Source organism: Somniosus microcephalus, chromosome 6, assembly GCF_052327205.1.
Source record: "Somniosus microcephalus isolate GS21.2 chromosome 6, FLI_Smic_1.0, whole genome shotgun sequence".
Taxonomy (NCBI): domain Eukaryota; kingdom Metazoa; phylum Chordata; class Chondrichthyes; order Squaliformes; family Somniosidae; genus Somniosus; species Somniosus microcephalus.
Window position 1 is genome coordinate 63,754,253 of NC_140992.1, and position 25,136 is coordinate 63,779,388.

A 25,136-nucleotide genomic window follows, 5' to 3' on the forward strand; every position below is an offset into this window, starting at 1 on the left:
CGGGCAACTAGGAATGGGCAATAAATCCAGCTTGTCAGTGTCACCCAAGATCATATTAACAAAAAATTAAATGACAAGTAAATTTCATGGTCACATCAAGTAACAAGCATGAATTAATCATATATCTGAAATGTTCCTCTTTTTAAATCTGCTGTTAACCTGCTGTTGTAACAGAGACATGATAAAGTCTCTGGCTATTATTTGAAAATTATTTGTACAATCTTTTAATTCTAATTTCAAAAGCCATAATTTAATGGAAATGTATTTATGAATAAAATTCAGTGTGTTCTTAAATTATAACCCATAAATACCTACTTTAACCTTTAAAAAAAATCTTCAAATGTAATCTCAAGTATAATTCACAAATGTAATTAAAATTAATATGTTAACAGTAAGTGTGCCAATCTTGGAAAACTGTATAAAACAACATTAAGTTGACTTTCTCATTTCTCTACTTTGGTATCAAAGTCATTATGGCCAAAATTTTGCATCACAATTACACTCACCTGAAGAAGTTCCTGATACTGTAACCTTCGATTGCCTGAACAATATCCTGGAGGACGTTGGCATCATCAGGTACAGCAGTTGAGGATGCAGGTGGTGTTGGTGTTGTTACGTTATTTGGCAAAACATTTTTTGAGCTACCTTTCCGTCCATAGTAACCTATTAGAAGACCACAAATAAATATAGTAATCCCTGCAAGAAAGAGTTTTACCATTCTAGAAAAGTTGCCCTGCTGATTTTTTGGTACTGGTCTTGTATGTGCCACATAATCAGACTCCTCTTCTAGACGTTCAAATCTTCCCCGGGGTGATGCTGAAGGCTGTATAAATTCCATGTCAAGATCAGTGTTTCCAGTGGAGTTGCCCAAATGGTGTTGGCCCGAATCGTCTGGTTCAAAGCCATCAAATCCACTTTCTTCCAACTCTTTTTCCATGTCCCACTCTAACTCCAGCGAAGTGACTGGAAGCTCTTCAGTGTCCAGATCTTGAGAGTGTACTGGAAACCTCTGGTCCACTTTCTGATAGGCCATTTCTGTACCTGTATTCAAAAAATTAAAATCAAAATCAATAAGGTGCTTTCTTTAGCAACTTCAGTTACCTAGTTCCAGATGCTAATTTCAAGGTGATGGTGTAGCATTTGGCCCAAGCAGGAAAGTTATTTGCATGCTGTATGGTCAGAATTTGTCAGCTCCAAGGTCACACACTATCCTGAATTGGAAATATATCGCCGTACCTTAATTGTCGCTGGGTCAAAATCCTGGAACTCCCTACCTGACAGCACTGTGGGAGTACCTTCACCACACGGACTGCAGCAGTTCAAGAAGGTGGCTCACCACCACCTTCTCAAGGGCAATTAGGGATGGGCAATAAATGCTGGCCTTGCCAGCGACGCCCACATCCCAGGAATGAATAAAAAAAGCTGTTTGAAATGGATATCCGCACTGTGTGTGTAGCAAAATAATTGAATAGGGTGTTCACTCCCTCCCCATTAAAATTTTAGAATGAAGTAGTAATTCTCATGAAGCAGATTTTAACAATTTTCTGTCACCTTCAGACTAAATTTTACTTTTGGATTTAAAACAAAAAGGTGATTATAGGGCCAAATATACATTACCATCTCTCGTATACACCTGTACCCACCACAAAACTTTATTGCACTATAATATATTTGACATAGATTTTTCCTGCAATATAATACAGGTACACTATCCCTTATCCGAAAGCCTTGGGACCAGCTGAGTTTCGGTTTTCGGAATTTTTCGGATTTCAGAAGGTATTATTATAAGACTGGGAAATTTGTATTTAATATAAATTTTAAAAGTTCAGGCTACCTCTTGCGACTGTTCCGTGTCTCATTCCCCTTCCTGCTTCTCTGGAAAGCCGGATATCGGCTGACTCCTACTAAGCTGGCCCGCAAATCAGGTCGGGGGTCGGGTGGGGGGGGGGGGGGGAGAAAAGAATATTGGACGGGCCGCGGTTCAGGTCGGGGAGGGGTCGGGTGGTCGGGAGTCAGGGGGGGGGTCGGGGGGGAGAAAAGAATATCGGACGGGCCGCGGTTCGGGTCGGGTCGGGTCGGGTGGGGGGAGGGGGGAGAAAAGAATATCGGTCGGGTCGGGTGGGGGGGGCGGGGGAGAAAAGAATATCGGACGGGCCGCGGTTCGGTTCGGGTCGAGGGGAGAAAAGAATATCGGACGGGCCGCTGCAGCTATCGGACGGGCCACTGTATTGTTGGGTTCACTCTCCCGATACCTCCTTCACACTGCCCAGCTCGGCCTGCAATCTCCTACCCAGGAGGGAACTCTGTGACCCTCTGCCCTGCTCAGCGTAAGTCGTGCGCCACTCTGGTCATGTCGTGCGCATGACTTACGCTGAACGAAAAAACTTTCGGTTTTTAGAGGTTTTCGGAAGTTCGGATAAAGGATAGTCTACCTGTACAAACAACTGACTAGCACAACTCATGTAATGATGCCACAAAGAAAATTAATAGCTTTTAGTGAACATCTGGGAGACAGTGGATTGCTCCTGATAACATCCTAATGTTGAGAACAAGCAGTGCATACATTTATATAAATTAATTAACAAGCAGCAAGGATTGAGTTCAAGGCTATAATATAACTTCAGGATTCAGGTGACAAAAAATTGTCACCTGCACATTTGGATTAAATTATTTCTGAAGCTCAAAGAGATGTGTTATTCCATATCTACACATGTTTTGTAAGTTTGAACTGTAACACAAATCTTAACCAGTGGAAGAGTGGGGGATATGAGCAATACATGTTCGCTTTTATAAAACTTCTCCCTAGATCCCGAGAAATAACTGAGAAAATAAGCATTGAAAAACATTAATGTTTTGTTTAATGGGTATGTGTGTACTGGTGTTTGGGCTGAGACTGCCCAAATCATTCGTCTTAGAATTTTTAAACAGCCTATAGAGATGGATGCCCTTAAATATGCTTTTCCCTAGCATCATTCAACTCACATCTCCAGAGATGAACAATAGCAGCCAATGCTAACGTGATACAACAAGCACAATGTGACCACAGGTAATACAAGATATACTATATTTGTATTAGAACTTGAAGAAAAGGTTTGAAATCAATATGCTGTTCAGTACCACAGTGCGGGGGGGGTTGGTCAGAAAATCACAAACTGAAAAATAAAAATGATTAATTTTAGTATATTATGGCAGCTCAATGGTTAATGGGGCAGTTAAGGGGCATTATGGTTTACAGAAACTTTCACATTAAACCATGCCTCGGATCTTCTCCAATGTCACAGCTGTAGCATGTGCTTCACAGGATTTTGAAAGAAGAGTAACAGTAATGAAGACAAATCCTGTTGTGCTGTTACAAGAATGTTACAGAAACAGAAGTTTCTTATCTTTCTATGATAAGAAACAAAAGAGTAACAATTGAACTGATTTTCTATGGGTTTTTTTTAAAAGCATATATTTTTAGCACCCTCTTCTTAAAAGTGAACAGAACAGAAACAGTAAACCTAAAAATGTCAACCAGATCAAACGGGGCAGAAACTGAAATCGCACAATTAGCAGTGGAAGAAGTGACAGAATTTCAGGAGCAAATGTTTCAACTGAGGAGCTTCAACTGGAGAAAGAACAAGAGCAATGTTGACAGGAAAGAAGAGTGACACAAATGGAAAGGAGAGAACAAAGCGAACTTGAGGCCAATGAGAGGGAGAAAGAGCATTGCCATGCTTGTGAATTGGCAAAGAAAAGTACATCAGTTGCAAGTCTGGTTAGTGTGGTCACAGCACGAAGGACCCACCATATTACTGAAGTTAATCTGATTCCAAATTTTCAAGAGAGGGATGATAATTTTTATTTGAATTGTTAGTTACCACAAATTGGGCAAAAAAAAATGGTCTAGCTGACTTGTGACTTGCTTGAACAGAAAGATGCTTGCAACGTTTCTCATGTCGACCCTGCCAATAGAATGGTCTGTGATATTGTAAACCCTGCTGTTCTCAGGGCTTAAGATTTAATGCATGACGCATACAGGCAGAAAATTTTGGAAATGGAACAAGAATCTGTTTGGTCCTTACAAAGAAATGGTTCCTGGGCTTGAGGATACATGGCGAATGTATTTGGAAAGCATTTGCCATTAATGCTCAGGGACAGATTTCTGGAAATATTTCCAGACGATTTAAGAATCTAGTTACTAGGTCAGGAGTGTAAAGCACTCATCAGCTTGGAGCATGTGCTAAACATTTTATGGCCTCCCAAGCACAGGAGACTAGATACCTCATGTCACCCACAGACAAACCACTCAACGAACCAGCTGCTCAGCCTGCCCTGGGCAGGGTCATGAGGTACAGTCAAGCAGAAGTTAGCTCTTTCACAATAGTATGTGGCAGCCTAGTAAAGGACTACCAATAAGTAAATGGCAAACTTGCCTTGGAGGCGGTGCACTGAAGGTTCACTAGATTGATTCCTGGGATGAGAGGGCTGTCCTATGATGAGAGATTGTGTAGAATGAGCCGATACTCTCTGGAGTTTAGAAGAATGAGAGGTGATCTCATTGAAACATACAAGATTCTGAGGGGGATTGATAGGGTAGATGCTGAGAGGTTGTTTCCCCTGGCTGGAGTGTCTAGAACTAGGGCACATAGTCTCAGGATAAGGGGTAGGCCATTTAAGACTGAGATGAGGAGGAATTTCTTCACTCAGAGGGTTGTGAATCTTTGGAATTCTCTGCCCCAGAGGGCTGTGAATGCTGAGTCTTTGAGTATATTGAAGGCTGAGATAGATAGATTTTTGGACTCTAGGGGAATCAAGGGATATGGAGGTCAGGTGGGAAAGTGGCGTTGAGGTCGATGATCAGCCATGATCTTATTGAATGGCGGAGCAGGCTCGAGGGGCCGCATGGCCTACTCCTGCTCTTATTTCTTACGTTCATTCAGGGACTATGGATGACCAGAGGTGCTTGTGGTTACAGATTGACTGGAATATATTGTTTATGAAGGGATCATGGAATTGGGAATTTATTCCTCCCTGCCTTCAATGTTTTGATAGAGAGTGCTGTAGATACTATGTGGGTCATAGACAAGCAGATCGGGGAAAAAGATTAGGTCAATGCAGCGCAGGGCTGATCTTAATGGACTGCTGGCAGAAGTCGCTGACAGAGCTGTACATGGACGCAGGAATCACACATCCAAAAAAAACTCATGGTGGAGGCACTTCCAGTAGAAATGGTTGCCCAGTTGGTTCTGAGCCCTATGGAGGTGGGTGGGATGGCAGCAACTGGGGCGCCAAATGATTCTGCAGGTTCTACAGTCCAGGGAGGCACGGACAGTACAAGTCAAGGATGAAAGAGGTACAACTGGCCAACTGCACCACAGGGCTCAGGGAGAGGCAAGACACAACTCACTTTTCACCTCACAGACTCATCTTCAAAAAGCAGTATGCCCTGAGTGTGTGTTCAGGAAAAAGATCTGCACCACACCTCACGCAGGATGAGATAGCCTTATATCTCTTACTCAGTCAAGGTGGAGACATAGCGGGCCATGTGGTACACCAGTCAGTCGAGTGCAGGGCAAGCCAGTCATTGGGTGTGACTGTCTTGTCTCGTGGGTGAATGGTCAGGTGGAGGCAGCCCATGGCAAAACCCAGGAGTAGGGTAGGTTTGTAAGCGATCTTCCCAGTGATGTTGAATTAAGTGCTTTTTTGAATTGGTTTCTGGAAAATATATTTTGTTTTCCTTAGGTAATTAAATACCAAAGCAGGATAAATCAATGTAAGGATTTCACTCTGAGTATCCAGAACAGTAAATAAATACATGGCTACCTTAACAAACTTATTTTTTATTTTTAACCTGCATAATTCTATGAATAAATGTTGAACCTCTTGGAAGGTGGGTGGGAGTGGGCTAGCCAACAGCTTTAAATGACCTATCTATTGACAGATGTCAGCTGGCATTGCTCATGGTGAGTTGATTTCAATAACAATAGAGGTGTTTAAGTTTTGGACATTTAAATTTTCAAAATATTTTTGAGTATAAATAAATACATAAAGATAAATAGCCTGTCACCTTTCCCATTTATCTCTTGGCTGCCTTTTCTTTTTATTATTCTCTGCTGTTTTTTTTTTTCTCCTCGAGGCCCATTCCTGTGCCTTTTCTTTATTTTTTGAAGTCCGCTCTTGTGGCTACATTCCTGACCCAAAATTTGAATAAAAACATGGGCTGCTACTCCCTACTCTTCAGTCTTGGGACCTATGGTTGCATTAAATTTAAAATAAGAGCCCCTGGTGCTTACTCTTGGAAGAAGAACAAGTGAGATCTGGCGGAGGAAGAGGGGAAAGAGATCGGGGGACTGAGAAAGAGAAAAATCAGGGAGAGAATAATTGAAAGAACGGCGAGAAAGATGAAGAGATCGCAGGAGAGGAGATGGAGACAGATCAGTAGAGATAAAGAGACTGGCAGAGATATAGAGAGGGTTTGACAGATAAATCAGAAGAGATGCAGAGAGCAAGCAAGAGTGATCAGGGAAAGATAGGGAGAGAGAGACGGGCACCAAAGGAGGACAGTGATCAGAAGAAGAAAAAGGGGCAGGCTGGGGAAAGAGAGACACAGAAGTCATGGCAACAGAATGAGGAAAAATTCAAAGATCTAACGAGGAGAGGACTCAACATAAATCACGCTGCAAATATATACTACAGTAGTATTATAGATAGATGGAGTTATATAAAGGCTGATTTTATGAATGTTCAAAACTGGCATGGCACTTCCCCTACCAGAAGTGCATATTGGGAAACTTGGCACGCTCCATGATTCTGTCTTCACTAATGGACATCACAATTTAACAATCTTTAAACAAGTATATGAGTATACAAAAATGTCAGACAGGAAAAGACTAACTGGCCCATATCGCCTGTCCCAAACAGTTGTGATGCCTTATGCGACACAATTGAAGTGTCAGTGGTAGCACTCGCGCCTCTGAGTCAGAAGCTTGTGGATTCAAGTCCCACTCCAAAGAACGGAGTACAAAATCTAGGCTGACACTCCAGTGCAGTACTGAGGGAGTGCTGCACTGTCGGAGGTGCCGTCTTTCGGATGAGATGTTAAACTGAGGCCCTGTCTGCCCTCTCAGGTGGACATCAAATAGTGCCATGGGCTCTTTTAAGAGCAGGGGAGTTCTCCCCGGTGTTCTGGCCAATATTTATCCATTGACCAACACCTAAAAGAAATTATCTGGTCACTTATCTCACTGCTGTTTGCAGGACCTTGCTGTGCACAAAGAGGTTGCCGCGTTTTCTACATTACAATAGTGACTACACTTCAAAAGGTACTGCAAAAGTTTTTGGGACGTCCTGAGGTTGTGAAAGGCGTTATACATCTTTCTTTTTCTATTGACACTCCCTACCCACTAGGTGCCAAGTAGTCTCCTGGAAAAGCCAAAAAAAAAACTCAGATAAAAACCAAAGCCCAATTAGGAAGGAAAAAGTCTGGAAACTTCCTCTTTGATTTCCTTAGGTAATTGAAACTAGCCCAGGAGACCACAATGACCATGTCTTATATTACTTGGTACCTACCTCTTGTATACAAGTAGTGTACAAAAAGAGAAAGAAAGCCCAGCATTTCCTATGGGTTTTATGACTAAGATAACTTGACCTCTCCTGAAGGAGAGAAACATCCCTCGCCAAATGCCCTCAGGATGTGCCTATTCAGACTACTTCCCCACAAAGTGCACGTTCTGTGTTCTTAAAGATACAGGCCAGATAAAACACAAATCTACCTTCCAGACCCCAAACATTACATGAACATCACCACAAGCGAGATTGCCTAATTCTTGTTAAGTATTTGTGCATTTCTTTTGCCAAAATCTACATCTATTAGCTCATTGGTGCTCAATTTCTATGCACAAGGTAAACAGAACATATCTAAACACCACTCCTCAGCTTTCAGGACATTCATTTAATATGCAGAAATAAATCCCTGCCAGGTTACCTTCTCCACCCAGAAGTGCTTAAGGCACCTGGCGCATTCACCCCTAGGAAAATGCATGTAGCAAAGTTAGTCACCAAGATTCAGTTTTAACCCATCTGGTCTGCGTTAGCCGCATATTTCCAATAAAACATTACAAAACTAGAAACTACCACAAATTTCCATGCATCAATTATTTAAAGCAGTTACATTTTGGAAATTGATGGTGAAACTATCATTAATGCTACAGTTCAGTATTACACCTTCAACATTGTGGAAGGCTGTGACAGAATACTAAAACTGAACAGTAACTACATATCAAAACTGTTCTAATGTATCAATTCTTTTAAGTCAGTGCAAATTAAAGATGAAGAACATCTTGCACTCTTATTAAAGTATAATACAAGTAGGCATTACTGGGTTTCCTGATCTTGTGGAACTAGAATATTGAACAGACACCTCAAGCTATTCGTATTGAAACTATGTTGTGTTATGTCTGGGGTAAAACCATTTTTCTTCAAAGCTTTGCTGGTTGACTGAAAGTTTTTTTTTAACCTTTCGAGTATTTAAAATCGACCAGCCACTTCCTTTTCTCTTTGTTGTGTGTGTGTGAAGAGGCAGGAGGAAGGAAGTAAAGGATCAAAGAAAATAGATTGAAGGATTTAATGACATATTGTCCGTGATTTTGGCCTTGCCTGTCAAAAAATCCCAACATGCAAAAATGACCCGAAGGCAGCAGCAGCCAAGCAAGCTTGCCCTAATTTTACCAAGAAGAGAAATGATTTCAAAAGCTGTTACAAACCATAAATAGCATTGTTAAAACTGTCCAAAATGATAGTATTATGAAGATTACAGTGGGCTCAAACTACCCACTTCTATTGGCAGTACCTCAAAATTGGCCCATTCACAAACCAGTATTTCTGTTTTTAGAGCTGGAAACTGAGCTAACAACCCCCCTGTGCCCTATTCAGTGAGATGGCCTCTTGCCCAGTTACAGCACATGCACTTGCATAAAAGTAACCAAAATTTAAATGTTACGATGGTCAGCAAAAAGTCGAGTTCCATTCACAAACACCAGAATATTTTTGTTCGGCTTACCTAATTTTTTGTACCTCAGAATGATCGTCAAATAACCTGTCGGCAAACTAAAAACACATTCCTCTTTTACCTGCAGCCCTTCTTCCCGAACCATCTAATACTTCATGCAGTTTGGTAATAATTGCATCAAGTTAATTATTTGCAAAAAGAATGTGTGGACGGTGGCAGAGAGTGAATCGTTAGTGGATGTCGGAACAGCATGAATAATATGGAAAACAGAAAATAAATGGATTAATGATAAACAAGAAGTTAGTGTCAATAAAGACTACTATGGATGTGCAATTTAATAGTGCCCTCCGTTTATAAAATTAATTCAATTTATGCTGCCCTGTAAACAAGTTTGAAAAACTTGATTTCATGGCACCTATTCTGTACAAGTGGCTGAGTTTAATGGAGGCAGGAGAAGGGGCGGGCAGCCAACCCGCTCCTAGGAGTCAGGTTGGAAATTTAAATACTTTAATGAGGCTGGCAGCCTCTGGTTTAACAAAGTGATTATCTGCATGAACATTTTTGTGTCCTTCTGCGCACTGGCGCGGTCGGCCCCACCCTTTTGTGCACATGCGCACTTGATCCCCTTCTGCGCATGTGCGCTGTCACCGAGGCCGCGCATGCGCAGTACCACACAGTTGCGACTGCAGTGCAGCGTCAGCCACGCTTTCTTCAGTTCCACTGGACAAGGCCCGTCACTGGATATGTGCTGGCTAGGGAGGGAAGAGAGGATCGAAAGGGGAGAGGGGGAATCGGAGGAAGAGAGGGGTCGGGAAGAGAGGGAATCGGAGGGAAGGGGAGAAAGAGAGGAAGGGGAAGAGAGGAGGGGAGAGAGTGAGGAAATCAAAGGGAGCGAGGGGGAGAGAGAGGGAGGGAGAGAGAGGGGGAATCAGAGAGAGGGGGAATCGGAGGGGGCGAGAGAGTGGGAGAGGGGGAATCGGGGTAGAGAGAGGGGGAATCGGAGAGAGGGGAAATCGGAAGAGGGAGAGTGTGTGGGAAGGGGGAGAGTGGGAGGGGGGAGAGAGAGTGGGAGAGAGGGGGAATCGGGGGGGGGAGAGGGAGGGGGAATCGGAGGGCGAGAGAATCGGTGGGAGAGGGAATCGGAGGGAGAAAGGGGGGAGAGGAGGTCAGCAACTTGGGGGGTGGGGGGTTAAAGAGTACAGAGAGCACAGTGGGGATGGGGGAAGAACGTGATCCAGATCTAAGGGGGGGGGGGAAATAAGAATGAGAATGTAATCCAGATGGTAAGATGGAACATGTTCTTCCAACCCCACCCACTTTACACCCACACCACTTTCTCCCTCTCCTCTCCCTAGACCTGGTTGATATCTCAGAAAGCTTGATGCGTGTGCAGCAAATTACATCATTGAACGAGATGAAATCCAGAAGTCACGACATTCTCACTATTCACTTCATACCCAATAAACCCGTTAACAATCCGTGACCCACACACAATGCCCCATCTATTGGTGGGGGTGGGGGAGGGGGAAGGTCAGGAACTTGTTGGGGTGAGAAGATCATGAATCTGTGGGGGAAGAACTTGGGCAGTGGGAGGAGGTCAGGAACTCGGGCAGGGGGGAGGAGGTTAGAAACTTCAGTGGGGGAGGTCAGGAACTTGGGCCGGGTGGGGGGGACGATCAGGCACTTGGGCAGGGGAGAATGCCAGAAACGTGGGGGGGAGGTGGTCAGGAACTTGGGTGGGGGGCAGGAGGGAGGAGTAAGTCAGGAACATGGGCGGTGGGGACAGGAACTTGTTTGGGGCGTGGGAGAAGGTCTTAACCCACGAGGGTGAGCCCTGTCTGTTCCAAATGAGCTCTGTTCTATCTGGAGTGGGCAGTCAGAATGCCTCGAATTACACTTTGCAAAATAACTGATTACATAGGCAGGGAGGATCGATTTACACACTCCAGAGAAACTGCTGGGTGTGTCTTGTCCTCCAAGGGGACCATTCAGCAATCATTAATCGTCATCCAAGGGGACCAATCAGAGCTTTTGGTGTAGCGAATAAACACGTCCCTGATTTAACCTGCTTGACAGGCTTAACTGTGGCCAGCCAGGTTTCCCAGGCCTCAGCAAATTTGGCAGCTGAAGGGAGGTGAGGACAGCTTCAGGGAGAAGGTGTCTTTACTGCACTCCTTGTGGGCTAGAAGTGCTTCCTCCCGGCCCCCCAAGTTCACCCCCCCCCCCTCCCCCCCCCCCATACAGAGACCCCCTCCCCCCCCACCCCCATACAGAGACCAACGGGGTCGGTGATCGGACCTCCCCCACAAGGTCCGGGATCGGACATCACCCCACACCCCGGGTCGGGGATTGGACACCAGCCCGTGTCAGGGTTCAGACACCACCCCCAGCGTCGGGGTGTGGACCCCACCCCGGGGTCATGGATCGGACCTACCTGGTCCTGCAGCTTGCTCCAGTCCCCCCCCCGCCTGACTGGAAGCCAAGCCTGTCATGCGGGGAATCTGTCAATGACAAAAAACGCACGCTGTGGAGTTAACCCACAGCATGCGGGGATTCCCGTCCAAAACCACCCCCGCTTATGTAACCTGCCCCTGTTAATCACCAGGCCAATGTCTAGGAGGTGTGTGCTTTTTTGGACAAATAAACAGCTGTAAGGCCAGAAGACATGAAACAATGGCAACAGTTGCTGTACAGGGAAAATGCAGAAAGAATGCTAATGATAGGTTCAAAAGGCCCAACTCAGACTCAGTATACACAAATGCCCCAGGATATGGAAATGTGGGACCAAATGACACAGCAAGGTTTAGAATTCTCAGGCCTCTGGGTAGTTCTAATGCAAGCTAAGAGTAAAACTATATCACTTATCATTAACTTTGTCCTATCTTGCAATTTTTGCCTGCCTCTGATGCAATAAGCTGTCATATCCCACAAATGTTAAAAAGTGTGCCATAATGTGCATTGCAATTCACCATAGCAAGGAAAACGATGGGCTCATTGTAGGGTATTTAACATTCACAATGCTAAAAGTAAATGCCTCAGGGTAGTTCTGTATCATGCAGATGTTTATACCATATTTGCAGTATGTACTTTGAAAATTAATTTCAATAAAAATCTATGCTCGTTATGCAAGATGCATTCTAACTTATTTTACAGTATCTATGAGTTATCTAAACTGTGTGTTAGCTGGCGTTTTTAATCTTTGGCTACTTCGGATCGATGTTTTATTCCTATCCAGTGCATTTCAGTCCAAACTAGCTAAATTACACAACAATACTTATGCATCCTTTTTAATCTATGTTACAAAGCACTGTTCCATATTGCTGAGTAAATAGCAGGAGATTTAATTACATTCCTAGCATATTCTTTTGAAATGCAATTTCACTGGGGAAATGGCCTAACTGTGTCTTAAAAAAATCTATGGCCACTTAGAAGGGCAAAAAGGCTGAAGATTTAAACAAATACCAGGCTTTTTGAATGATTCAGCCATTGGAGAGGGAATATAAAACAGGTCTTACAACTGAAACCGTCAAATAATTTTAAAATATACAATATACACAGTGTTACCAATAATCCAGGGAAGACGAAATTTTGGTTAATTATTGTCATAGAAATCATAGAAAGTTACAGCACAGAAGGAAGCCATTTCGGCCCATCGTGTCCATGCCGGCCAACAAAGAGCTATCCAGCCTAAACCCACTTCCCAGCTCTTGGTCCGTAGCCCTGCAGGTTACAGCATCCCAAGTGCACATCCAAGTACTGTTAAATGTGGTTAGGGTTTCTGCCTCTACCACCCTTTCAGGCAATGAGTTCCAGACCCCCACAACCCTCTGGGTGAAAAAATTTCCTCTCAAATCCCCTCTAAACCTTCCACCAATTATTTTAAATCTGTGCCCTCTGGTTTTTGACCCCTCCGATAAGGGAAATAGGTCCTTTCTATCCACTTTATCTAGGCCCCTGATAATTTTATACACCTCAATAAGGTCTCCCCTCAGCCTCCTCTGTTCCAAGGAAAACAAACCTAGCCTATCCAGTCTTTCCTCATAGCTAAGATTCTCTACTCCCGGCAACATCCTTGTAAATCTCCTCTTTTCCCTCTCTAGTGCAATCATATCTTTCCTGTAATGTGGTGACCAGAACTGCACGCAGTACTCTAGCTGAGGCCTAACTAGTGTTTTATACAGATGTGAAGCATAGCCCCCCTGCTCTTGTATTCTAATGCCACGGCTAAAAAAGGCAAGCATTCCGTATGCCTTCTTAACCACCTTATCTACCTGGCCTGCTACCTTCAGGGATCTGTGGACATGCATTCCAAGGTCCCTTTGTTCCTCTACACTACTCAGTGTCCTACCAGTTAATGTGTATTCCCTTTCCTTGTTAGCCCTCCCCAAATGCATTGGCCCAGAACTTGGTGTCGGGGGCTTGCCGCGCGTGCAAGCCCCCGATGTGCACTTACCCGGCGCGCCGACATCGGAAACCTGGCCCGCAGTGGATTTCCTGTAAGTGGCCAGGTTCTGATCTCGGCGCGCTGTGCTAACCTGACCCAGCGGCGTAGTTAGTGCGATGTGCCGGCTGGGATCAGGTGAGCACTGTTCAGCCAATCAGGGGAGGGGAAATTTCATTCATAAGTTTGATAGTAAAGACTGTCAAACTCATGAAAAGTACGGCACCCCAAAACACTACTTAAACTTTAAATAAAATTTTAAAAAGCATCCCAATAATTAAATTAACTATGAATAACTTTAAAAAACTATTTTAAACAATTAATCAAATTTTGAAAAAATAAATTTTTTAAAAATAGGGTCTAAAACTAAACTTACCTTACTGTAGATTCTTTAAAAATAATAAACCTGTGGAAAAAAAAATTCTAAATTGTACTAAAAGACCACTTACCTGTAAAACTAAGTACTTACGTGTGGTTTTTCAATGCGTAAAAACCGGAGCCCTTTACACATGCGCAAATCTGTAAAAATACAGGAAATCCAAGTCGCACGCGCTGCCCAATACCGCGCATGCATTCAGCCTCTTAACCCCTTGGGTCAGAGGACAGGAAATGCCGGTTTTCAGCGCATGCTGAAAACCGGCAATTCCTCCTGGCACACGCGTGAGTACCCCTTCCGTACTCACGCGTTGTGACAGGAATTACTGGGCCATTACCTCACACTTCTCCAGATTGAATTCCATTTGCCACTGTTCTGCCCACCTGACCAATTTATTGATATCTTCCTGCAGTCTATAGCTTCCTTCTTCAGTATCAACCACACAGCCGATTTTAGTATATCTGCAAACTTCTTAATCATACCCCCTATATTCAAGTCTAGATGATTGATATATACCACAAAAAGCAAGGGACCTAGTACTGAGCCCTGTGGAACTGCACTGGAAACAGCCTTCCAGTCACAAAAACACCCATTACCCTCTGCTTCCTGCCTCCGAGACAGTTTTGAATCCAACTTGACACTTTGCCCTGGATCCCATGGGCTTTTAACTTCGTGACCAGTCTGCCATGTGGAACCTTATCAAAAGCCTTGCTAAAGTCTATGGCCTAGAAATTGGGTATAGCCCCGCTTGAAGCGTTAGAACTGGCGCTGCGCAAAGTTTATAGCCAGACGAAACTTATCGCCGCCTGGCGCGATATTGGGTTGCATCGCCCCCAAAGGGGATTGAGGCGCGAACTCAGACATTGCACGGGCCTCCTAAGGCGCAAAACTTCCGGCGCTACCCAATATCGGCGCGGACGGACGCAGCGCAGGTGATCTCAATTACCGATAACCATGAGACTTCCAGGCTCTTAAAGGGGTGGGTCAGTCAGCCTCAGCTTCCACACTCATTGCCCTGTAGGCCTCAGAATCGGCGCACGCCCTTCTCTGGTGCAAAAAACTTGGTCAAGATGGAGAAGGTGAGACAGAGAGCACAGCGCTTCAGCACTGAGGCTCTGGAGCAGTTGGTGGCCGCAGTGGAGCGCCGTTGAGATGTTCTCTATCCTGACAATGGCAGGAGGCCGAATCAAAAGGACTACCGCCGAGCTTGGAGGGATGTTTGTCACAGGGTCAACTCCAGCAGCATGGCGACCAGGAGCCCTGTTCAGTGCAGGAAGAAATTCAACGACCTCACTTGGGTCGTTAGGGTGAGTGGTGTTTATGCAAACTTCTGATTCCCTCCATCTGCACCTGACTTCATGGCTACAGGGTGCGCGATACCCCAATGGCCATGTGTCAGCAAGCACCCATGGCCCTTTCTGGGCACACACATGCACATTTGAGTCAAGGCGTCATGTAAGGGCTCTTGCACCATGGGGGGTATGAGATGATCACTCAGGGCATCATGTGAGGGCTCTTGCACCATGGGGGGGCATGAGATGATCACTCAGGGCATCTTGCACCATGGGGGGCATGAGATGATCACTCAGGGCATCATGTAACAGAACTTCCCCTTCTTTCCCCTGCAGTCCAAGCTGGCAACGATTCGCAAGGACCAGCTTCGAACCGGTGGAGGACCTCCACAAGTGGTCACTCTGACGAATCTCGAGGAGAGAGTGCATCAGATTCTTGGAGGACGTCTGAGTGGTCCTGTTACCACTGCAGCTGCCGACCCCATTGTCGACAGCGACGGTAAGGATCTCACCTTTTTCAGCTGTCTCCTTCCACTTGGTCCCCCCGCCAGCATGCTTTCTCACTGTGGAGCCATGTCATAGCCTTGCCGCAATCTGGCATGCCTTGCTGCCAACCTGTCCTTTTGCTAAAGCCACTCTTCCACCTCCCTGCTTTCAGATGCTGCATCACCAGCTCGGGGTCCGGGCTCTGAAGCTGCCAGTGCCAGTGGCTCCGGAGGCGAGGATCAGGAGGAAGCCACACCATCCGTTCCAGCCGCAGGGGAGACAACACATCTGCAGACTGGGGATAGTAGCTCCCTGGAGGGGAAGGGGGGGGGTCTCTGATGAGGAGCCAGTTGCCGGAACAAGTGGCCTGCATCAACGCAAGGGGGGTAGGCAAGTTCGGGCACCGGCTCCCCAGAGGGCGAGGCAGGGAGCGATGACTGCTGCACAGAGTGCAGAGGAGGTGCGTAGCCTGGCTGAAATGAGCACCCAGGCCCGGCTCAGGCACACTGAGCTTATGGCTGCAGTGGGGAGGATGCCTCAGTCGATAGAAACACTGGCAAAGAGTGTGCTGGACTTTGGCGCTGCAATGGAGAGGACTGTCCAGGGCTTCGGGGCAGCAATGGAGAGGACTGTCCAGGGCTTCGAGGCCGCTATGGAAAGGACTGTTCAGAGCTTCGGACAATCCCTGGAAAGGTCTGTCCAGGGCTTGTCCGAGGCAGTGGAACGGACTGCTCCGGCCTTGTCCGAAGCAATGGAAAGAACTGTCCAGGGCTTCTCCGAAGCACTGGCACCTGCCACACAGGTCCTCACTGCTGCCACGCAGTCACTTGCTGGCTTCGTCCACACCCAGATTGAGGCAATGCGAACTCTCACTGCTGCCACCCTATCTGCATCAGCTAGGATCACCCCGGGCCCTTCCAGTACCACACGAGGCCAGGAATCAGTGGAGCAGTCGCTTGTGGCGGTGGAACCGAGCCGGTCCCCTCCGAGAGCCAGTGTGTCGTCCGACCATGGTGCAGGTGTCCTCTCTCGGCAGGTGACCATTGCTTATGCCACCACTGGAACGTCTGCAGTGCAGCTGCCACCACCTGCAGTGCACACTGCTTCCAGCCATGGACAGATCAAGCAGCCAGCCTCCGCACCCTCCAAGCCCAGAGGTCATCCAGGCCGTCCATCAGGGGCTTCTGCGATTCCATAAAGTCACCAGGCGTCCCCCAGCCTTGACCCCACCACTGGGATTCAATTACGTAGGAGCAGCAGGGAGGGAAGGGGCCGACCGCGAAAGAGAAGTCGGTCTCCATCAAGGGGCCAGCAGTAGAGGGAGTTGCTGAGACGTTTCTTCCTCCAAATTCAAGGACGCCCTCACCTGTTGTGATTGTTTGTGATGGTTTGTTTAGTTTTGCGGCTTTGCCAGAGAGTTGACTGTTATTTTGTTAGTTATGGTTTCTGTTGACATGACGTTGTTATGCTGGAAGGAAGCACTTTTTTGACAATAAAGAATTTTTTTTATTTACAATGGTACTCGTAACTATTTACACTCATGGTGAACTTCCTAGGCTTTGAACGATCCGAAGTGCGCAGGACGAATGACAGCCATCATTCCGTCAGAGGGGCCTAGAACCGAGTCCTTATGAGCCTCTGACAGACGGCCCTTCCACTTTCAGGAACCCTCCCATCTTCCTCCTCCTCCTCGTCCGCCTGCTCTTCCTCCTCCTCCTCCTCGTCCGCCTGCTCTGCTGGACCTTGAGGGTCGGCTGGGTTCGTCGAATGGCCAAGTTGTGGAGCATGCAGCAGACGACGACGATGCGACCCACTTGCTCCAGCAAGTACTGCAGGGCTCCCCCCGAATGGTCCAGACAGCGGAAACGCTGTTTGAGCACACCAATAGTGTGCCCGACAATGTTCCAGGTCGCCTGATGGCTGCTGTTGTAAAGCTCTTCTGCCGGGGTGGCGGGCAAACGGAGTGGGGTCATGAGCCATGGGCAGAGAGGATAGCCCTTGTCGCCCAGAGCCAGCCTCGTGGGTGAGCCGGGCCCTCAAAAAGGTCAGAAACTGAGGTCTGCCGCAGGATGAACGCATCGTGGCTGCTCCCAGGGAATTGTGCGTTGACTGCCATTATCATCTGGTGGTGGTCACAGACCAGCTGGACATTGAGGGAGTGGAACCCCTTTCGGTTGCGGAACTCCTCTGGATTCTGCAATGGTGCCCGCAAAGCCACGTGTGTGCAATCTATGGCCCCCTGCACCATCGGGAAGTCCGCAATAGCAGCGAAGCCCTGCGCGCGCTCCGCCTGCTTCTCCAGGGTCACAGGGAAGGTGATTAATTGACGCCTCCTTCTATAGAGGGCAGCTGTCACTTGCCGGATGCAACAATGCATTGCAAATTGTGTTATATTCGCGATGTCCCCAGTGACTGACTGAAAGGATCCACTTGCGTAAAAGTTCAGGGCAACAGTCACTTTGACGGCAACCGACAGAGAGGTCCTGCACCGTAGACGCGGCTGCAGATCCTCAGCAAGCAGGTGGCACAGCTCAGTCACAACCTCCTTACCGAATCTGAGCCTTCGCAGACACTGCTCCTCGGACATGGTAAGGTATGACACCTGCTGCCTGAAAACCCTTGCAGCATATTGTCGGATTAGCCAACCTCCATTGCCCCTCCTCCTTCTGGCCAATCCCGGCCCTCTCTCCCGCCGTCTCTGTGCCCCTTCCAAGTGTCCGGCCATGAGGACGTTCCCCTCCAAAGCAGCTCCCATTGCTATGCCAGACGGGCAACACGCAGTAATGTCTAGCGCTCCAACTGCTCCGGACAGGCCTGCAGGTCCCAAGTCTTCGAAGGCTAAATCCGAAAAATAGTGTCCAACAGTAGTTCACCAACTCTCTCCAGCAACGAACAGAATGAACAGGCCAAGTGCCTGCAGCTTTTATACTAGAGCTGTCCCCTTTAAATAGCGCCCCCCAACTCCGAGAAGGGCCTGGGAACGTTCCATCCAACTGTCACTAATAGCGCCAGGTGGAAAGGTTCCGGGCGCCACCGAATATCCGGTCAGGGGCGCCAAAAAGGCGTTGCACACTGAAATTACGTCATTAACTGCCTGCACACGCGGGCGCGCGCTAAGAGTTAGCGCTGGCGCTAAATGGATACGCAATATGGGAGGTGTCGCTATCTTCATTGCGCCCGCCCGAACATTGGGTAACGCCCCAATTCTTGGCCTCTTTAGGCGCTAATTGCTGGCGCAAACAACCGAATTTCTAGGCCTATATACACTACATCAAACGCACTACCCTCATCTACCCTCCTTGTTACCTCCTTAAAAAATTCAATCAAGTTTGTCAGACACAACTTTCCCTTAACAAATCCGTGCTGACTATCCTTGATTAATCCGTGTCTTTCTAAATGAATTTAGTCCTTCAGTGACAGCATTAAGCAGCAACTGAATGATCTTCCTGATCTGATAACAGTATCAGCTCCACTGCCAACAAAGGAAAACGTCTACTATAAACAGAAGCGCACAATTACAACTAATGGCAGATTTGATTTTCATAATTAAAAATGAATTGCTATTACATTAAAAAGGGTCATTTTAGTAATTTTAATGAAAATCACCTTTGGCGTATTCAGATGACAAGACATTATTTCAGCTTTGTTCATGTGGTTCATGACTTCCTCTAAACCCCTCAACGAGATAATTTTTCTGGGAGGCACTCCCATCCATCATTATTCTAATTCTATATGTAGCAATGGAATAGCACAGTGCATATTTTGTTCAAAGGTGCATTACAGTAAGAATATGGTACTTCTTCACGAGTAGTACATTAGATCATTTTCTCGGGGGGCTTGGAAGGGGTTGGGAAATCCGAATGAACGGGTTTTCAGGGGGCGCGGGGGGGAGAGAGAGAACGGGGAGGGCATATCAAGGGATCAGGGTGGGAGGGCGAAAGCAGGGCTGGCATCAAGGGATCGGGGTGGCAGGGCAGGGGAAAGAGAGGGAGTGAACATCAAGGGACCTGGAGAATGATCAGGGCGGGAGGGAGACAACATCGGGGGGTGGCGGGGAGGGAGCGAACATCAGGGGGCCTGGAGAACGATCGGGAGGCCGGGAAGACGATCGGAGGCTTGGTGGGGGATGGGAAGTGGGAAGGTCAGGAAGTAGATCGGAGGCCTGGGCAGGGGGTGGGGAAATTGGAGGCCTCGAGGCGAGGCTCTGATCGCGGGGGGTGGGTTGGGCTGCCCGCCCCCCCATCCTGCCTCTGATAAAATCGGAAGTGAGCAGGTTGAAGGCGGGTTCAAGTCGGGATTCAGATTTTTAAGACTTTAACTTCCCACCCAACCCACCTGCATTTTGGTGTTAAAATTCCCCCTAAAGAAGCAGCTATTAGGAGGGGTGACCAAAAGCTTGCTCGAAGAAGTGGGTTTTAAGGAGGGTCTTAGAAACGTAGAAAAGTAGGAGCAGGAGTAGGCCATTCGGCCCTTCGAGCCTGCTCCGCCATTCAATATGATCATGGCTGATCCTGTATCTCAATACCATATTCCCACTCTCTCCCCATACCACTTGATAGAAACCTAGCACAAAGGAAGATGGTTGTGGTGGTTGAAGGTCAATCATCACAGTCCCAGGACATTGCTGCAAGAGTTCCTCAGGGCAGTGTCCTAGGCCCAAACATCTTCAGCTGCTTCATCAATGACCTTCCCTCCATCATAAGGTCAGAAGTGGGGATGGTCACTGATGACTGCACAGTGTCAAATCAAATCAAAATCAAATCAACTTTTATTGTCATTGTTAGTGCACAAGTGCAGTACAACGGAATGTAGGCTTGCGGCTCCCGAGAGTGTACATTTGGATTAAGACATTTAAACATTCAACATACTTTTGGCTTGTAATACATTAACATAAATATGACCATAATAAAGTGCATTGGCAGATGTGCAGGCTTTAGAGTTTATTTGTGGAGTTCAGTAGGATGACAGCCCTGGGAAAGAAGCTGTTCCTAAATCTGGTCGTACGGGTGCGAATGCATCTGTAGCGTCTCCCAGATGGTAGGAGGGCGAACAGACTGTGGCTGGGGTGGGTAGGGTCTTTGATGATGGACCGTGACCTCCGTAAACAGCGTTTCTGGTATATGTGCTCTATGGTCGGTAGCCGGGTGCCGGTAATGCGTTGGGCAGTTTTGACTACCCGCTGCAGGGCTTTCCGGTCATAGTAGCTACAGCTGCCATACCATACTGTGATACAGTTTGTCAGGATGCTCTCTATAGTGCAGCGGTAAAAGTTAGAGAGGATCAGGGGTGACAGATTACATCCCTTCAGCCTCCTTAAGAAATATAGGCGCTGCTGGGCCTTCTTCACCAGAGAGGAGGTGTTGAGGGACCAGGAGAGGTCTTCCGTGATGTGGGCTCCGAAGAACTTAAAGCTGTCCACCCTTTCCACCACAGCCCCATTGATGTGGATGGGGGTGTGACTTCCGCCTTTAGACTTCCTGAAGTCCACAATGATTTCTTAGGTTTTCTTGGTGTTAAGGGCCAGGTTGTTATCGGCGCACCACTTCACGAGATGCTGGACCTCCTCCCTGTAGGCTGACTCATCATTGTTGGTGATCTGGCCTACTACCGTGGTGTCATCCGCAAACTTGATGATGGTGTTGGAACCATTAACAGCCACACAGTCGTGGGTGAAGAGGGAGTAGAGGAGGGGGCTCAGCACACATCCTTGTGGGGCCCCCGTGTTCAGGGTCAGGGTGGGGGGGGGAGGTGTGGTTACCTAATTTGACAGACTGGGGTCTGTTTGTTAGGAAGTCCAGGGTCCAGTTGCAGAGGGAAGTGTTCAGGCCAAGAGTTTGGAGTTTGGTGGCCAGCTTGTTGGGGACGATAGTGTTGAATGCTGAGCTGTAGTCTATAAACAGCATTCGGATGTAGGTCTCCTTACCATCTATGTGATTCAGTGCCGAGTGTAGAGCAGTTGTGATTGCATCCTCCGTTAGTGCCATTTGCAACTCCTCAGATAATGAAGCAGTCCATGCCCTCATGCAGTAAGACCTGGACGACATTCAGGCTTGGGCTGATTAGTGGCAGGGAACATACATGCCACACAAGTGCTAGGCAATGACTATCTCCAACAAGCGAGCGTCTAAACACCGCCCCTTGACAATTTTTTTTTTATTCGTTGATGGGGATGTGGGCGTCGCTGCAAGGCCAGCATTTATTGCCCATCCCGAATTGCCCTTGAGAAGGTGGTGGTGAGCCACCTACTTGAACCGCTTCAGTCTGCGTGGCGAAGGTACTCCCACACTGCTGTTAGGTAGGGAGTTCCAAGATTTTGACCCAGCAAGGATGAAGGATCGGTGATATACTTCTAAGTCAGGATGGTGTGTGACTTGGAGGGGAGCTTGGAGGTGGTGGTGTTCCCATGCGCCTGCTGCCCTTGTCCTTGTCCTTCTGGGTGGAAAAAGTCGCGGGTTTGGGAGGTGCTGCCGAAGAAGCCTTGGCGAGTTGCCTTGGCATTACCATAGCTGAATCTCCCACCATCAATATCGTGGGGGTCACCATTGACCAGAAACTTAACTGGACCAGCCACATAAATACTATGGCAACAAGTGCAGGTCAGAGGCTGGGTATTCTGCGGTGAGTGTCTCACCTCCTGACTCCCCAAAGCCTTTCCACCATCTACAAGGCACAAGTCAGGAGTGTGATGGAATACTCTCCACTTGCCTGGATGAGTGCAGCTCCAACAACACTCAAGAAGCTCTACACCATCCAAGACACAGAAACATAGAAGATAGGAGTCTTACAGGAAGAGAGGGAGGTAGAGATATGGAGGAGTTTCGGAAATGAATTCCACAACTAATGACCTAGGGAGCTAATGCTAGAGTATAGAGAGGTGACAATACCAGAGGCAGAGAAACAAAGAGTTTATGGGGAATTTGTAGCACTGAAAATGTTAGAGATAGGGATGGGTGAGACCATGGAGGAATTTAAACACAAGGATGAGAATTTAAATTTGAGGCACTGGGGGACCAGCAGCCAATGTCAGTCAGTGAGGACAGGGGTGATGGCCGAGCAGAACTTTGGTGCTGGATAGGATACAGGAAGCAGAGTTCTGGATGAGCTTCATTTACAGAGGGTGGCGATTGGAAGACTGGCCAGGAGAGCATTGGAATAGTTGAGCCTTAAGATAACAAAGGCATAGATGAAGGTTTCAGAGGCAGACGGGTTGAGGTAGGGGCGGAAGCAGCTGGCATTAGGTGAAAATCGATAGTCTTTGTGATGGAGAGAATATGGAGTCAGCACCTCCGCTCAGGGTTGAATCAGATGCTAAGGCTGTGAAAGTGCAGTTCAGCCTGAGACAATGGCTGGGGAGAGGATGGAGTCAGTGGCGAGAGTACAGAGTTGGTAGTGAGGGCAAAGGACGATGACTTCATTCTGTCCAATGTTTAGGTGCAGATGGTCTGGCTACAATCAGATGATTAAGAGTGGAATCAAGCAAGGGCTTGACAACAAGAGAGAGTTGTTGCAGACGGTATGGCAACCACGTCAAAGGCTCCAGGTAGGTCACGGAGGATAAAGACGGTTCATGCACCACAGTCACAGAGAAAGCCATTTGTGATTTTGGTTCGGGCCATTGGTGCTATGGCAGGTGCACAAATCCGATTGGAGGATTCGAGCAGCGAGTTGCAAAAACGATGGGCATGGATCGGAAGCATAACAATGCATTCAAGGCCTTGAGGGGATGGAGAGGGTGGAAATGGTCAGTGGGATCTAGGGTGTTTTTTTTTTGAGGTAAGGGGATGGGTTTGAAAGAGATGGGGACAGTGCTCGAGAAGAAAGAACCAGTTACAGTGTCGGCTAGCACAGGGGCCAGAAAAGGAAGTTGAGTAGTCAGCAGTTTAGTGAGAATGGGGTCAAAGGAGCTGAAGGCGAGTCCCAGAGACAAAAGGAACTCAGCGAGTGCATGGGAGAAATGGGAGAGAAACTGGAGACACAAAAATTCCATTGCTTATATGAGCGAATCACAAATCATGAGTTTTTCTATGATTTAATTAGTGTGGACAACATTGTTCTGAGGCATTTTTTAAAACAAATAAAATTGAATACATTCATCTAGAATAACAGTTATAATTAAATAGAATTCTAGTCCAATTTCAAATTGCAAATGAAAGATTTCAAAAGGTTAACAAAAAGCTCCTTGTAGAGTTCTTTTTCTGCAATACGATTATGTCATCAAAGCAAGCTTTCATCTTCAGCAACTAAATCCATTTTGTATTGTAGCTCTCCACATCGATCAAATGACACACCTAAGTATACACAACAAATGTCAAAATTCATCCAGATTTCAATCTTTTTCCCTCTCAGCAGAATTACTCAATCTAAAAATGCCCCAGTTTGCACACAATAATCTGGGGTTTCATTACTCTGCCAAGAGGGACATTGGACATGCTTGGAATGATTATATCAGTAGTTATCTGTCAATCAGAAGATCTGACAGTGGGTAACCAGCTATATCTCAAAAGTCACAATGCCACAAATATGAGTAAGTGCCATTTAATTGTGATCAGATACTAATATATTCTACACATCTGTCAACAGATTTCCTGTGCCAAAATTGTTAGTCACGATGCCAATTTAAGGTCAGCGCAAAACGCCTTCTGCCAAATACAGTAGAACAACTGCATGTAGCAACAGCTATTTCATCACATTGGTTAAGTTGATCTTATTTGCATATTTGCTCTTATGAGCAATGTTTTTTTTTTAATCATCAAATAGTGAACAAGAGATCCAGGAACAGAAATTCTACCTGACAGCAAGACACAACCTGCCGGCTGTTGACTTCTGGTCACCAAGTCGATATGAACATAGCTATTAGCAAAAATGTGCATTAAAAAATTTTTTTTTTTTATAAAGTAGCACACGTTTACATTACAATTACTTGGATTTCTCTCATTGCAGGTCTCAGGAAAAAAATTATCCCCAAGCCTAGGTTTTCTACATCCATTCTGTACTTGCTGGTTTGTTGTTAAGAAGGAGTATATTGTATATATATGTAAGAAGTCACACAACACCAGGTTATAGTCCAACAGCTTTATTTGAAATCACAAGCTTTCGGAGCGCTGCGCTCCGAAAGCTTGTGATTTCAAATAAAGCTGTTGGACTATAACCTGGTGTTGTGTGACTTCTTACATTTGTCCACCCCAGTCCAACACCAGCATCCCCACATCATATATATATATATGATAGAATGAAAGTAGTAAAAAAAAAACAAAGAAAACAACTTTGGGCACAATTCATTTACAAAGAATGATTACACTTTTACAAAAGAGATCAGTATGATAAGACAAAGGAAAATAGTAATGACTGTCAATAGTATGCTGTTACTATTGACATTATATCAAAGGAGTACTTTTTATAACATTTAAACAGCTACATGCAATGATTACATTAATCTACTGCTGCCCTTGGTATATTGTCAATTTTCTCAAAATGAGGTGCAAAGTATGTATCTGCATTCAACCTAAAGGATTAGCTGACGCAATAGTTAAGGTTTGGAACATTTGGGCAAAT

The 25,136-nt window shown here is 46.4% G+C and overlaps 1 protein-coding gene across 2 annotated transcripts in view; it reads right to left on the minus strand.

The window, feature by feature from the left end:
* naaladl2 (N-acetylated alpha-linked acidic dipeptidase like 2) overlaps window positions 1-25,136 on the minus strand; it is a 1,153,361-nt gene that overhangs the window by 751,840 nt on the left and 376,385 nt on the right. For both annotated transcript variants that reach the window (XM_085990293.1, XM_085990292.1), the window contains one exon: window positions 507-1,041. In XM_085990293.1, coding sequence (XP_085846419.1) covers window positions 507-1,033 — 527 coding nt within the window. In that variant the 5' untranslated portion in view covers window positions 1,034-1,041. The remainder of the gene's footprint in view (window positions 1-506; window positions 1,042-25,136) is intronic.